The 16741-nt window shown below is 42.9% G+C and overlaps 1 protein-coding gene across 1 annotated transcript; it reads left to right on the top strand.

The window, feature by feature from the left end:
* Positions 1 to 542: 542 nt before the first annotated feature.
* Positions 543 to 16302, top strand: FAM124B (family with sequence similarity 124 member B). Its single transcript, XM_027514789.1, has 2 exons — positions 543 to 2662; positions 13200 to 16302. Exons 1-2 carry the CDS (start codon positions 1931 to 1933, stop codon positions 13851 to 13853), a joined length of 1386 nt encoding a protein of 461 aa, XP_027370590.1. The 5' UTR covers positions 543 to 1930; the 3' UTR covers positions 13854 to 16302.
* The last annotated feature ends 439 nt before the right edge of the window (positions 16303 to 16741 follow it).

The raw sequence follows: 16741 nt of genomic DNA, 5'->3' as shown, positions 1-16741 counted from the left end.
GGACCTTCTCAACCCAGGAATCAAAGCCAGGTCTCCCGAGTTGCAGGCAGACGCTTTACCACCTGAGCCATCAGGGAAGCCCTACAGATAACAATACGTGATGTTAAATTTGGTTCTTGTACTGTTAAAGCAATCAACATATATAAAATGAAGCTAGAGTAAGTTATACCTTAACTTTATTGTGTTTTGTTTTTCACCACAGAAGTGCTTTTTAACTTGTGATTTATCAAGTCACATGATGTTCCGTTATGTGAGTATGAAATTTGCTCAGTCATGTCCGACTCTTTGGACCCCATGGACTATACAGTCTATGGAATTCTCCAGGCCAGAATACTGGAGTGGGTACCTTTTTCCTTCTCCAGGGGATCTTCCCAACCCAGGGATCAAACCCAGGTCTCCCACATTGCAGACAGATTCTTTACCAACTGAGCCACAAGGGAAGCCTGAGAATACTGGAGTGGGTAGCCTATCCCTTCTCCAGCAGATCTTCCCAACCCAGGAATTGAACTGGGGTCTCCTGAATTGCACTAAAAGTGTTAATAAATTTCTCATTAAAAAAATTACAGTTAGAAAAATGTGCTTGTCCACATTTTTAGTAGCACAGCTATCAGAATTCCAAATGATTTTTAAATGGATATTTAGAACACATTAGGGTAGGTGTTATGTTTAGAGCTTGGGTGTTATTGAGTATTAGCCATGCCCTCCTCCAAGGGATCTTCCCAACCCAGGAATCGAACCCAGGTCTCCTACATTGCAGATTCTTTACCATCTGAGCCATCAGGGAAGTTTATATATTTAGAGCTTGGATGTTCTTATTGAGGATTATTCATTTTGAGATTCAACAGCAATGAGAACTTGCTTGGGCAGCCTTTCCTTATATTCAGGGAGAAAGTCCAGTCTGGGACATCTGGGTCCCAGAGAGGTACCTTCTCCCTGACTCACAGGGGGGCCACTCACTCAGTTTCTGGATTCAAATGTTCCCTCAGCCACTTTTAGCTCTGACACCTTGAGCAAGTTACGTGACTTTTCTGTGCCTTAGTTTCCTTTTCAGTAATTTGGGGACAATGGTCTCTTCGTAGGTTTGCTGGAGGATTAAACCAATTTACGTAAAGTTCTAAAACAGTTTATGACCGGTATGTAGTAAATCCTCAACAGAGTGAACAAGGATTATTATTGACCTTAGAAAGCTCTCATTCTTTCTAAAGAATGGGCTTGAGTAAATATCTTTTGAATATACTTAGCAGCAGAGAGAATCATTTTCAGTGAACAGTTAAAATTATTTGGATATAATAACTTCTCTTCAAAGCCCAGGCATCCATTGTTCAAGAAGAAAATAAAAAGACAAAGGGGGAAAATTCCTGGCCAAGGGACAAGTTGGGAGGATTGTTTTAAAGCAATCATTGTGTTCAGGTGGCCTGGCAGCTACTGTAAACAGGGAGGGAGGGAAGGAGGAAACCAGAACCCATTGTGGGTCCAGAAAATGGATGTCTTTTCAACTAAACAGATTGCTATCAGCCTCTCACAGCCGACTCTTATTCCTTTTTGCCTGGTCATTTCCTTTACTGAGTGTCTGTAAGAACCACCCACTCGAGTGTTTCTCAGGATTATAGGTTTTTAGGTCAAACAGAAACCCAGGGAGCGCCTGACACAGCCCTGTACCCGCAGTTACATTATACACCGGCTGGATGACATGGACCCCGCTGCTGGTGTGTGTTGCATGGAGGCTGTTGTCCCCGAATCTGTGGAGATTCGTTTACAGTGTGGCCAGCAGCAACCAGGCATACAGGGTAAGAGCATGGCTCTGAAGTCCTGAAGCTTTCCTGTTGGGCTGAAGGCTGAGTGTAGGAAGCTCCCGCCCCTCCAATTCATTTCAGAAGCTGGACCTGCGGGCCCCGTTCGCCAGCATCCTTTGTCATCCTCAGCACCCACGATGGATGAGACACCGGAGCCCCCGGCCATGACTGTCCACCTGCTGGCCAACGCGGGGCAGGGCTTGCTTTTGCAGCAAACCCTGGATCGGCTCCTAGACTGCATTTGCCCAGATATCCGTCTCTTTCTTGTGTCCGAGCGGGCCAGTCCAGTGAAATACTATGACAAGTGCCACTCCAAGCGGTCACGCTTCCCGGGGATGTCTGTTCTGCTTTTCTTGAAGGAGAACCTAGGTGAGGAGAGGCTATTCCACGTGCTGGACTCCTTACAGCATTGGCCATGGCAGTGCTACCCCACTCAGAACGCCCAGGGAAGACCCTGCCCCTACATTCTTGCCAATCAGGAATTCTACAGCCTGGACAGCCAGATGCCCATCTGGGGTGTGAGGCAGGTGCACTGTGGCACCGAGATCCTGAGAGTGACACTCTACTGCAGTTTTGATAACTACGAAGACGCCATCCGGCTCTACGCAATGATCCTGCAGAGAGAAGCCACCTTGCAAAAGAGCAACTTCTGTTTCTTCGTGCTCTACTCCACTGAGACCTTTGCCCTGCAGCTCTCCCTGAAGCAGCTGCCCCTTGGAACATCGGTGGACCCCAAAGAGGCTTCAGTGTTGCAGTTCAAGGTCCAGGAGATTGGCCAGTTAGTGCCTCTTCTACCCCATCCCTGTGTCCCCATCAGCCGCACCCGGTGGCAAACACAGGACTATGACGGCAACAAGATTCTGCTTCAGGTATGTCTGTTTGGTCTCTGTGATCTCTAGATGCCCATGTAGCCGTGTGATTTGACAGCCAAGAGATGAAGTAATGTCGTGGTTCTCAACCTTGTTTGAATACCAGGATCTCTGGGGAGCTTTCAAACCTCCTCATGTCATGACTTCACCCCAGATCAGTTAGACTGGAATCTTTGGGGGCACCCAGGCTTGGGTAGTTTTTGAAAGCTCCTTGGATAATGCTAATATGTAACTTATAGCACAGTTGAGAGTCACTGATTTAATCAAATCCCCTCATCTGACAGAAGAGGAAGTTCAGCTGCTGTGACCTGGTAGCTTACAGCATGTAGTTTGCAGTAGACTCAGACAATGTCCCATTTTTCAGATTTTTCTTTAACCATGTTCCTCAACTAGACACAAATATTTTGCCCATCTTCCGGTTCAGAAATTTCATTAGTTCTTTCCATGTGAACCTAAGAAAGCTGAAGTTATAATTAAAGTTGGGAATGTTAATTATGTTGGGCTTCCCTAGTGGCTCAGTTATAAAGAATCTGCCAATCTCCTGCCAATGTAGGAGACGTGGGTTCGAGCCCTGGCTTGGGACAATCTCATGGAGAAGGAAATGGCAACCCACTCCAGTATTCTTGCCTGGAGAATCCCATGGACAGAGAAGCATGGTGGGCTACAGTCCATGGGATCACAGAGAGTCAGACATGACTTAGTGACTAAAACAGAAACAACAACAAATGTTAAATATGCCGTCCTATGGACTTAACTTTAAAGTATCTTGCATCACTGTCAAAATTTACCCCAAATCAAGTTAGATGGTTAGAACCCTTCAAAATTGAGAAAAGCTTGAATTAAAAGATCTTCTGGTAAGCATCCTACTGAAAGCAAGCATAATTACAGTTACCACGTGTCATGTCTTATACTACATTATGTGGCAGTTGAACCTTGCCACTTAGTAGCACCATGATTTTTGAACCTTGGTTCCTTTGTTAGCACAATGAGGGTAGTATAACATCTTCCTAGAGGACAGGTTGTTATTTACACTAAGTGACCTGACATTTATAAAGAGCTTAAGATAGTGCCCAGAAAGCAATTTTAGCTCTTATTGTTTATATTATGCCCTAGACTAAGTATTTCACTTTGATTATTTTATTTAGTCCTTCTTACAACCTAGGAAGTTTTACAAAAGGCAAAACCAAGGAGTAGAGGTACCAGCTACTTGCTCAAGACACAAGATTAAGTGTTTACCTGGCTCAGAAACCAGGCAGTTAACCACTGCAGTCCAGTACTCTGTGTAAGTGTGTGTAGGCAGGGAGGTGTACGTGATATTCACAGCAAAGTTTCTGTCCTTGAGAAATGGTCAGGAAGTGCTTTAAGACCTACTGGATAAGGTAAAAACAGGCTAGAAGATGAATTATCCTTCCCTTTGATTAATTTTGTTCTCATCAGCTTTGAGTTATTAATAAAATATGAGTCATACTTATTCTATATGAAACGATCTCTAAATCCTTTACCTTCTCATTCACATAAGGCAGATAGACACTGTTTCTGTTAGTTGCTTATTATATAATTCACTAATTTGCAAGGCATCTAAAAATTTTCCTTCAGTCTTAATCTCCAGAATTCAAATCTCGCTGTCGAGCAAAAATATAATAAGTGCGTGCAGCAGGAGAGACATTTGTGTTCTAAAGGCTACCTGACATTTTTACTTCTGAATCATGGCTTATACAGCTTAGCTCCATTGGAAAGTTAGGTTGAATTTGGGGAGTGCAGAATAGTTTTTTGGATAAATGTCAATGAGGTTAGGCTTTTGCAAACGAAATGGGGAATTATCTTCTGGGAACTTCTATTTCTGGTGTCATATAAAAGTCCCTGAAGAATTCATGTACAAAGGATCGGATATAATACACTATATAAGATAACACGTTATAGCTACTTCACTCCTATAATGGGGTGAATTTTTCAGGATATGAAACCCATTGCAAACTTCCTTGTGGGGAGAGAGAATGAGGGGTAAATGCATTGGTTTTGTGTGAGCGTGTGTGTGTGTGCGCGTGCGTGTGTGTGCGTGCATGTGTGTGCAAGCCTTAATTTTATTTCTTTTTTAAAATTAAAATTTTTTATCTTTTTAAATAAATTTATTTATCTTTTAATTAAGGATAATTGCTTTACAGAATTTTGTTGCTTTCTGTCAAACATCAAGATGAATCAGCCATAGGTATACATATGTCCCCTTCTCTTGAACCTTCCTCCCCATCCCACCCCTCTAAATTGTTACAGAGCCCCGGTCTGAGTTCCCTGAGTTATACAGCAAATTCCCATTGGCTATCTATTTTACATATGTTAGTGCATATGCTTCCATGTTACTCTCTCCATATATCCCACCTTCTCCTTCCTTCCCTGCCCCGTGACCATAAGTCTGTTCTTAAATTGTTTTTTGTGCATAAGTAGCCTGGGTCTTAAGAAGGAGGCCGTGGAGCTGACTCTGAGCTCTGTTACTTCCCCAAATAGGCCACTGTGGTCAGCAGCTGGCTGCCAGCAACTCTGAAGATGATCCATTTGAGTTCTTCACCCCACAAGGGTCCCCTAAAATTTCTGGACTTCACGTCAGTTGTACCAACTTGGATCAGACTCTCTTCTCTGTCAAATGCACTCAGTCACTCACTCAAGGGAATGGGGTTCTGTGGATAGCTTAGTTCTGAGGCAGAGGCACTCCTCTCCTGCATCCTTAGGTTTTTTTCTGGACTCAGACTCTCTTGGGACTCCTGGGGGAGGGGGAACAAGAATTCCCAGGGAAGATCAGTGAGGGGACAAATTATGGGTAGCACAAATGACTGATGTCCACCACGGAAAAAAATAATACAATGCAGGAGACCCGAGTTTGATCCCTGGGTCAGGAAGATCGCTTGGAGAAGGGAATGGCAACCCACTCCAGTATTCTTGCCTGGAGAACTCCATGGGCAGAGGAGCCTGTTGGGCTACAGTCTATGAGGTCACAAAGAGACAGACATGGCTGAGGGACTGAGCATGCATGAATGCATTTACAGGAGAGTCATAATCACAAGTTCACTTCTCCACATGTAACCCTTCCTCAGGGCCGGGATGGACGTGTGTTGAGGGGGTTGCAGGGGGTGGTTTGCTAGATCCAGTGAGGGTGGTGGGCAAAGCTTCCCCGAGGGGTGAGACCTGGCCCTGCCTGAACTGGAGAGCCCAGAAGGAAGTAGCCAGATGGAGACGAGAGGAAAGTGTTCTGAATGGAGGAGATGATGGGTGAGAACGTGTAGAATAGCATTTTCTTAGCCATTATGTTCAGAAAGCACCCTATAGCCCCATGTGGCTGGAGAGAAGGGAGGGGGTTAGGGGAAGAGGATGGGGAGGTGGGCAGAGGCCACATCCTCAGGCACGTGGCCAGCCACTGGGGGTAAGCACCATGGGGACAGGGACCATTTTTGGTCCACTCCTGTATTCCCAGTACTTACAACAATGTCTGGCACATGGTAGGCAAAACCATTCTTGGGTGAATGAGCAAAAGCCTTGCCAAGTAGCTTCTATTTTATCCTGACTATAATCAGCAGTCACTGATAGAGCCTCTGAATGGTAGTGACATGTACAATTTGCATTATGAGATCAAAACGGGGGATATACATGGAGATGCTTTGTAAAGTGGAAACTGTAGTGTAGTTATTGTCTGCGTAAGAAGGATGCTGTGTCTCTCTCCATGTCTTTTCCTATATGACCTCTTGTCAGTGCAGACCGTCTGATGCTTCTCAGAGCCTGGGATATGTGTTTTTGAGAGATTGATATTAGGGTACATAGTAGATGCTCGGTAATGAATGCATGTCTGAATACGTGATCAGGAATGTCAGTGTTTATTCATTCACCAAATACTTATTGAATGCATACCTTGGGCTACCCTCTTCTCCACTTGGCAGTTTTCATCCTACAGTCTCACTCCTTAGTGGATGTAACTGTTGTTGGGTGTTTGACATAAATTAGGGGGGCTTCCCTGGTAGCTCAGCTGGTAAAGAATCTGCCTGCAATGCAGAAGACCCCAGTTCAATTCCTGGGTTGGGAAGATCCTCTGGAGAAGGGATAGGCTATCCACTCCTTGAGCTTCCCTGGTGGCTCAGCTGGTAAAGAATCTGCCTGCAATGAGGGAGACCTAGATTTGATCCCTAGGTTGGGGAGATCCCCTGGAGAAGGGAAGGGCTACCAGCTCCAGTATTCTGGCCTGGTGAATTCCATGGACTGTATAGTTCATGGGGTTGCAAAGAGTTGGACATGACTGAGTGACTTTCATAAATGTGGGGAAATTCTCAGTCATTATTGTTTCAAATATTTCTAGTATTTCATTCTCTCTTCTTCTGGTATTTCCATTGTATGTCAATTACTCCTTTTGTAGTTGTCCCAGTTTTTAGGTTGTCCATTCTGATTTGTAGGTTTTGTTTCAGCCTGTGTTTTCCTCTCTGTTTTTCTTTTTCAAGGATTTTATTGGTATGTCCTCTAGCTCAGAGATCGTTTCCTCAGCTGTGTTTGGTCTACTAAGAAGCCCATTAAAGTCATTCTTTATTTCTGTTACAGTGTTTTTTTGTTTTTGTTTTTTAATCTTTTTGGTTCTTCTTTTAGGACTTCCATCTCTCTTTTCAGATTGCCATCTGTTCTTGCATGCTATTTACTTTATCCATTAGAGTCTTTAGTATATTAATCAGAATTATTTTAAATTACTGGCCTGATAATTCCAACATCCCTGCCACATCTTGCCGGGAGCCGGCATATTGCATATTGAGTGCATATTGCATATTGAGTGCAGCACTTTTCAGGATCTGGAATAGCTCAACTGGAATTCTGTCACTGCCGGTAGCCAGCGTGAGGAACTCCGCCCATGACAAAGGTCATGAGGAAGGAGGCTTGGCATACGCAAAGGCGGGATCAAGCCTCAGGAGTCTCCCTGGAAATTCTCGAGCAATCTACCCCCAAAACCAGAGTCTGCCTACTTTCTGCTTTGTGCTTTCACCTACACCTCTGACTTTACGGGGGGCTGTCCCCCACTACCTCTCTGAAAAAAGTTAGCTTACAGCTCCAGTTAATAATTCCTGGGTGTGACAGTGTTTAACCTACAAACTCCTTTGGAAATCCTCTAGCCTGCCTGAATAGGTTTTTCCGGCCACATGTGATTGTTCAGAGCCTCCCAACTGTGAGAGGCAGGAGATGTTCTAAACTGTCTAAACACAGATTCTTTTGAGTAGTTAAAAGATTGATTAGAAATTGTATTAGTGAAGGGATTTTCACTTGTTGGGCCAATGTTTGCTGCTAAGTTTCCATATCCCTTACCTGCTGTGTCCCTGGCAGTGTATTGGTTAATATAATTGGTGTAAATAGTAGCTTTAATGTTTGTAACCTGGGACCCTTGAGTTAATTCTTTTTGTAGCCCACCACACCTTTGCGCTGTACGAATGCAACTTTATCTAATGCTTTTGGAGGGTGGCTCCTGACCAATCACCTTTAGAGAAAAATAAGTTTTCTGAAGAAAAGGTCTTAAAATGTTAACAGGCCTCCGGGCCAGAAGATGATGCAAATCACCTAAGCTTTTGCATATGATAAGTTTGCAGGAAGAAAGCCTGGTTTGCTGCAAGACTCTACCCCTTCCCCCATTATCCTCTGTGCATAACTTAAGGTATAAAAACTACTTTGAAAAATAAAGTGCGGGCCTTGTTCACCGAAACTTGGTCTCACCATGTCGTTCTTTCTCTTACCTTCTGGCTGAATTATTCAGCCTCTTTTCTCCACTGAATTTCCTCACTGAGCTATCCTTATTTCAGCCTCTTTTCTTCACTGAATTTTCCTACTGAGCTATCCTCATTCTATTACTCTTTATATCCTTAATTAACATTTAATTAAGCAATTGTTTCCTGATCTTCGCCTACGCCGTCTCTCCTTCGAATACCCTGGTTCAGCCGGGGCTGGTCCCCGGCAACATCTGATTCTGATACTTGCTCTGTCTTTTCACTGTGCCTTTTTACCTTTTGTAATGTCTTGTAATTTTTTTTTCCCCTGATAGCCAGGATGATGTAGGAGACATAGGAACAGCTGTAAATAATGCTTTACTAATGTGGTGGCAAGGAGTTGGGGGAAGGGAGTCATTATAAGATTAGGTCTCAGTCTTAATGAGTCTATGCCTTGAACTTCACAAGCGTTTACACGTTTTTTCTCTCTTAGGTGGAAGAGAATGGCTAGAGTGGGCTAGAGTTGAATACTTCACTTCTCTCACATGAAAGGCTAGATGAAGCTGGAGTTGGGTATTCCTCTTCCACGGGTCAGTTCACTTCAGTCACTCAATCATGTCCAACTCTTTGCGACCCCATGGACTGCAGCATGCCAGGCTTCCCTGTCCATCACCAACTCCCAGAGTTTATCCAAACTCATGTCCATTGGTCAGTGATGCCATCCAAACACCTCATCCTTTATCATTCCCTTCTCCTCCTGCCCTCAATCTTTCCCAGAATTGGGATCTTTTCAAATGAGTCAGCTCTTCGCATTAGGTGGCCAAAGTATTAGAGTTTCAGCTTCTGTAGGTCAGTTAGGCTATGATGATACACCAGCATGTTAGACTTGGGTTGACTAGTTTCCCTGGAAAGAAGGCCTTTTTTCTTTTTGGCCACACATGTGGGAACCATGCAGTCTTTTTTTTTTTTCCTCAATGTAGGAGAAATCTTCTTGCTATTTCTTAGAATCACTTTTAGTAAGAGACAATATTTTTTTCCCTGCGTGATGTCAGATTTTCCTTAACAGCTTGATCATGTTTCAGTGATGCAGTCTCTTATTTCTCAAGTGTTTGGAGCCAAATGTGTGACAAATAATCTTCCTGTTCATCAAGGTATTTGCTAATGTTCCCTGAAACTCGAAAACACCTAGCTCTCAATCTGTAACATTTTACAAATATTTCTTAGAAAGATGTGCTCTAAATAAACAGAATCTCTACAAATGCATTTCAATTGCTTATTTGGCAAGAGAAGCTTCATTTTCTCTTGAGATTTATCTCAATCACTCAGCATTATGTTTCTCCTGAAAATTCTTCACTCCAACTGTACAACCTGCATTTCTATAGTAAAAATTTTGTACTTTCTTCTACCATATGGTCTAAGGACTTCTCTTAAAAAAAGGAAAAGTTGATGTTCTCTCTCTTAAAGATTGCAGAAATGACCATCCATAGGATGGATGTCCTTCTGCAGTTTCTTGAAAAGACTTTGTATCCACTTAATGGCCAATAATTAGGGGACATACATTTCTACACACAAACAATTTGATAGGCATTAAGCTTTATTTATTTATCCAACAGACATCTAGTGATTACTTACCACATGTTGGGCATTGTGCTAAGTACTGGAGATATAGTGATCAAGATGGTGTATAAAGTCCTAACTCTTCCAGTTGGCAAAGTCTAGAAGAAGATCTAGAGAATTTGAGCACACAACTGCAGAATAGCATGGTGACTACTAGGATACGGAAAGTACAGGCTGCCAGGACAGCAAGTAGTATGATTAATGATGATGAGAGTAGCCAACTGATGTTTAGGAACACTGTGTCCTGGGCACTGTTACAGTTTAAACTTCTCAGCAACTCTCTGACATTGGTACTTATTATCATCTCCTTCTATGTATGAGGAAACCAAGGTACAGAAAAATTAGGTAACTTGTTTCAAGTCCCACAACTAATAAGTGACAGAACCAATATTTAGGGGCACCTCTGATGGCTTCCCTGGTGGCTCATGGTAGAGAATTGACTTGCAATGCAGGACACACCAGTTTGATCCCCGGGTCAGGAAGATCCCTTGGAGGAGGAAATGTCAACCCACTCCAGTATTCTTGCTTGGAGAATTCCATGGACAGAGGAGCTTGGCAGGCTACATGGGATCGCAAAGAGTCAGATGCCACTGAGCGGCTTTCACTTTCACTTTCACTTTCTTTTCTGGTCGTTCAGTGGTAAAGAATCTGCCTGCCAATGCAGGAGACACAGGTTCAATCCCTGGTCCAGGAAGATCTCTGGAGAAGGAAATGGAACCCACACCAGTATTCTTGTCTGAAAAATCATGAACAAAGGATCTTGGCTGGTTATAGTCCAAAGGGTCACAAGGAGTCAGACGTGACTTAGCGATTGAACAACAACCCAGATTCAGTAACACGGAGAAGGCTTCTAGGAGGAAATGATGTGTAAGCTTGGAGTTGACGAAAGGTAGGAGTTTTCAGGAAAAAGAGTCAGAGGTGACATATCCCAGACAGAGGAAATAATATACACAAACACTGGCATTAGGAAAGAACAAATAATGTTCCAAGAATTGAAAAAGGCTCAATTTTGACAAGAGGAAGAAGGGGTGAATTAAGCTGGAGTAAGAAAGGCCAGACTGTGAAGGGTATTCGTTGTTGTTCAGTTTATCAGGCATGTCTGACTCATTGTGACCCCATGGACTGCAGCATGCCAGGGTTCCCTGTCCTTCACTATCTCCTGGAGTTTGCTCAAACTCATGTCCATTGAGTTGATGATGCCACCCAACCATCTCATCCTCTGTTGCCCTGTTCTTCTCCTGCCTTCAATCTTTCCCAGCATCAGGGTCTTTTCCAATGAGATGGCTCTTCACATCAGGTGGCCAAAATACTGGAGCTTCAGCTTCAGCATAAGTCCTTCCAATGGATATTCAGGGTTGATTTCCTGTAGGATTATCTGGTTTGATCTCTTTGCTGTCCAAGGGACTCTCAAGAGTCTTCTCCAGCACCACAATTTGAAAGCATCAATTCTTTGGTGCTCAGTCTTCTTTATGGTCCAACTCGGAAAAACCATAGCTTTGACTATATGGACTTTTGTCGGCAAAGTGATATTTCTGTTTTTTAATACTCTGTCTAGGTTTGTTATAGCTTTTATTCCAAGGAGAAAGCATCTTTTAATTTCATGGCTGCAGTCACTGTCCACAATGATTTTGGAGCCCGAGAAAATAGTCTGTCGTTGTTTCCATTGTTTCCCCATCTATTTGCTGTGAAGGGTATGAAAAATAAAGAAAGTGTTAGTTGTTTAGTTGTGTCCGACTCTATGAGGCCCCATGGACTATTGCTCACCAAGCTCCTCTGTCCATGGAGTTCTCCAGGCAAGAATACTGGAGTGGGTTACCATGTCCTTCTCCAGGGGATCTTCCCGACCCAGGGATTGAACCTGGGTTCCTATATTGCAGGCAGATTTTTTACCATCTGAGCCACCAGGGAAGCCCTGAAGGGTATGGTGGTCTATTTAAGGGATTTGATTTTATCTTAAGAAGAGCAGGGAGCCACTTGAAGCAGGAGGGTGACATGATAAAACTGTTTTCAAAGCTCCTCTGGTTGTAGAGTGGAGAATGGATTAGAGGGAGGCCAGGAGCACCCATGAGGTGTCCCGACAGATGGCTGTTGCAGTATTTCAACGAGTGATGCTGACATCTGCCCTAGGGTTAATGGCAGTGGACATGGAGGGACAGGAAGACCCGAGAAGTCTTTGGAAGACAGAGTCCATGGGAATGGGTGACATGGAGGATGAGGAGGGGAAAATGAAGCTCTTGCTTGGCTAGCATGAAGCAAATGATGCCAGGTTCTATGAGAGGGAGAAGAGTTAGCAGAATAGATTTAGTGAGAGGAGGGCGATGAGTTCACCTTTGGACATGTTGAGTTTTAGGAGCTTGTGCCTGGATGACGGTTGGATAGATAAGTCTGAAGCTTAAGAGATGGATCTGAACTATAATGACTTTCCGATGCCTTCATCAGTTAGATAATAGTTGAAGGCATGGGATTTAATGAGATTTTCTTGACAGAGTGTGCAGACTGAGAAGAGAAGATGGCCCAGGTTAGCACTGAAGAACTATGTCCTGTGATGAAACTGAGAGGGGTGGATGGAAAAAGAAAATCCAGAAGAATGTGTGGACATAGAAATTTAAGGAGAAATCTTCAAATGTAAAGGAGAAGGGTCAGCCTTGTAAAATTCCAATAGAGTTCAGGTAAAAATTAGTGACACGGAGGCTCCTCTAGATTGCATAGTCTAATATCAATCCTGAACAATTTCTGAATGTGTAAATAGCCAGATTCCAGTTCCAGAAGAGAAAAACTTTATTAGATTAAAGAAAAAGGTAGAACATAATGTCCAGGAAGCAAAGGTGGCAGCTCATCCTGTTGAAGGACTGTACCTCTTACTTCTATTCAGTTCAACTGACTTTATTGAAAGTCTGCATGAGCACAGCATGGCAGAAGCCTGAGTATGATGTAATCTGTTCTTTGAAAGTGAAGTGAAGTCACTCAGTCGTGTCCGACTCTTTGCGACCCCATGGACTGTAGTCCACCAGGCTCCTCCATCCATGGGATTCTCCAGGCAAGAAAACTGGATTGAGTTGCCATTTCCTTCTCCAGGGGATCTTCCCAACCCAGGGATCGAACCCAGGTCTCCTTCATTGCAGGCAGACGCTTTAACCTCTGAGCCACCAGGGAAGCTGTTCTTGGCACTTACTTAATGGAAAACATTAACTCTTCTCCTTGTCCCGTAGGTCCAGTTGAATCCAGGACTTGGTGTGAGGAATGGTGAGCCTCCTTTTCTGAATGGCACCTTGGGAGCTGACACTCTTCCCCATGGCTCCAGGCTGACCCCTGTCTCTGCAATCAGGACCCTAGAGTTGAGGAGTCGAAGGATTCGGGGCAGGAGGTTCAAGGTGAGCTCCGTGGAGCTGCCTGAGCCTGGTGGGCGGCCAGTGTCAGACGGTTCCAGTAACACTTGGTGGAAAAGCGCTGGTGGCTCAGCTCAGCCCAGCAGCCCAGCCACGGAATCCCAACCGCAACTGTCTTCTCTTCACCTCGAACCCGGGGCCAGAATGAAGGTCCTCGGCCGGGAAAACAGCTTCGAGAAGCTGGAGGCAGAGACAAATGTTGACACCGGATTCACCATGGTCAGTTCTGAACCCAGGCCATCTTTTGCAAGCAGATTTCCAAGGAATCTTCAGACCCACCAGCCACCATCATGCTTGTCAACCTCTTTCTCAGGGTCAGCTGCTTCCAAAAACAACAGGATCTTTAAGGAAAGGGTTCACCCCCTGCCACTTGCTGGCCAAAGGGACCTTGGTGCTAAGAAGATACTCTCAAAATGTCCCCTTCCTCTGCCAGTCCAAGGTGAAGCAAAAGAAGCAGAAGAAGAATTCTTTATATAGCATAAGATGACTATGGTTTTCTAAAACTCGAGATCAAATAGGATGTTCTAGAAATGGAGCACTGACCTAGAATCAGCCTGTTTCTTGTTCATCTGAGGGGGCCTGAACGTGAGCCATGCATCGATCTGCATCACTTTTATTTCAAATGTTCCAAGTCTAGTGGTGCTGTGTGGTGTTGATGAGTGGTTTTTATTTGCTGTCGTGGTCATGAGGGAATTCAGCCAACGAACAGGGAAAAAGACCAATGGCTCACATCCTTGGGGACACTCTAACCCAGCTGGGTGTGTTGAGTTCAGCCTCTATCAGGATAATTGCATTGTATGCAAATGAGTCAGATGTGTTATGCAATGCTGATTAGTGACTGTAATTTGGTTTTAATTTTTACTTGGGCTGCATAGCTCATGCCCCCGGGACAGAATTGGACTATTTATTCTTTAGTGTTTTTTTAATTTTTATGTGACCTCATTTGGTAACTAGGCCCTGTTCACCACGAACCCTCCAGTGATTTTTGCCTTGGAAGTTGTTTGCATCTGGAATGAGTTAACATGCAAAATGTTTTGAAAATTGCAAACATTTTTTTTTTTCCTGTTTAATGAGCAGCAACCCTGGAAGCCAAAAAAAATCAGGTTAAAAGTGAAAGCTAGGCTCCAGGGTTTTCTCGCTCCTCCATTTCTTGTTTGTTTCTGTACTACTCTAGTGGGGCCGGTGGTTCATATAATTAAGCAGAGTGGAGTGGGATGTGACTGGATGATTCAAAATCTCCACCGAGTGTGGCAGGAAGATTGCATTGGTTTCGTCACTAGAGCAGGACTTGGGTTCTTTTGGCCATGTACAAATTGCTAAATTCCTTTGTAATTCTCATTCATTCATTTATACATTCACTGATGCAGCAAATTGTATCAAACACCTCCCTTTGAATAAGACATTGACATGGTGCACATAGGTTCTGTGGCCATCAAACCCAAAACTTGTTTATGGTTTTGCCTTATGATAAATCCATTCTATCAGCTTTTAAGAACATGTTGGAGTGCAAACATTTCCCTGGGGAACGTTTCCACAATTGATACCACACTTGCTGCATCAGACTGTATGAAGAACCCGTGGCTGAAGATTGGGCATACTGTGAACTGCAATTCTAATCATAATGGGCAAATACTTAATTGCTCACATGGTGTCTTGTTTGATTGGGTTGATACTCACATGTTCAAAAACACCTGAGGTCTGTGTGTTTCAGTTAATTTATTAAGGTTATTTTATTCCAAGAACTTCATTTTCCAAAACAGATGATAAGTGACTATAAATGCTGACTTAATCGCTGGATCTTTTGAAGACCCTAACACTTACCACACCAATTGCAGAGAAGGGTGAGTTCAGACTTAAGGCTGAATTTCATGGTAGCGAGACTGGACTGGATTTATGTGCTCTGTCTGTCTAAAAGAGTAGTAATGGAAGACAGCTGCAAATGGACAAAGACAAGACTTATAAATGGATTTTTGTCCTTACACTATCAATATATTCTCATCCCCATCTTTTTCTTTCCCTCAGATTAGAGTTAGATCTTAGAATGTGGAATGAAGAACTTTTAGTATAGTTTTCTATAATAGGTGTTTAAAAAAAATTAAAGTATTATTTAAACTGAACTATTGAGCTGCCTTGAAAAGCACAGCAGGAAGTTTTCAGGTTTCTTTCTGGCTTTTTTGAGGTTATCTAATTCCTTTAGCATAATACATGGGTAAGAATAGAAGTACATGGAAATCATGAAGAATATTGAGGAATTTGAATGATAACTTACAAAATTGACTTGTAAAATAAGAGTGTGCTTATAAAGTATCACCTTCTCTATCCTCCTGCTCATGACAGGAATTCAGTTTACCATGTGATAGGAGAGAAATACCAGTGGGTGGATGAGAAAGGCCCAAATTTGGGTCTTAGTTTTAAAATTTGCTATTTATATGTAACCTTAAACCTTTGATCTTCTGTTGCCTTATCTTCTGCACCAAGGTTGTTAGAAAAATCAACATTTGCATATGCAAGCATTTGGATATTGTTAAACACTGTAAATATGTAAGATATTATAATTTCAAATGATGCTTCATACCCATATTTTTAAATGTATTAACAATAAAGGATTTTTTAAAAACAACCTTTAGTAAAAGCAATGATAAAAGAAAAAAAAGAAAATCCAGTTCTCATATTTTTGCAATATGTGTCATTTTTGTTTATATATCTGGAGGAAAATTATAGGATCAAATATATCCTAAAAGTTCAAAAGAAATTACATATAACAAGAGATAAACTATGAACTAGTCTAATCCAATTTAACAAATTATCCAGATTCTTTACTTACTTGTACTGTATTTCTTGAAATGTAAAATGTATCATGAGGGACTTCTGATGATCAGATAATTGTATATTTTTTATAGGTATATTAAAACTCAGTTGCATTTCAGTTGTTTGGCTCTTTTTAACCTGCATAGTATTCACATTTTTTTGCAAGCATTATTTGGATATTGCTAAACAATAGAAACGGTAACATTTGGAAGCTTGCAAATGTGTTTGTTACAGGAAGTTGTCGTTTAGTTACTGAGTCCATGGACTGTAGCCCGCCAAGCTCCTCTGTCCATGGACTTCTCCAGGCAAGAATACTGGAGTAGGGTGCCATTGTCTTCTTCAGGCAATATTCCCAACCCAGGAATTGAACCTGCATCTTCTGCACTGCAGGTGGATTCTTTACCACTTTACCTAACAGGGAAGCCTGTTAGGGGGAGTAGAGAGGGAAGGAGAGGGACACACCTTGATTGACGAAAGTAAGTGAGCAAGGGTCTCAGCTGCACCCCATCTGTCCTTGGCTCTGACAGTGTCACAGAATCCAAGCTTGTACTGCTGGC

This window comes from Bos indicus x Bos taurus, chromosome 2 (assembly GCF_003369695.1).
Source record: "Bos indicus x Bos taurus breed Angus x Brahman F1 hybrid chromosome 2, Bos_hybrid_MaternalHap_v2.0, whole genome shotgun sequence".
Taxonomy (NCBI): Eukaryota; Metazoa; Chordata; class Mammalia; order Artiodactyla; family Bovidae; genus Bos; species Bos indicus x Bos taurus.
Note: the sequence above shows the minus strand (reverse complement) of the source record. Positions and strands in the feature narration are given on the sequence as shown.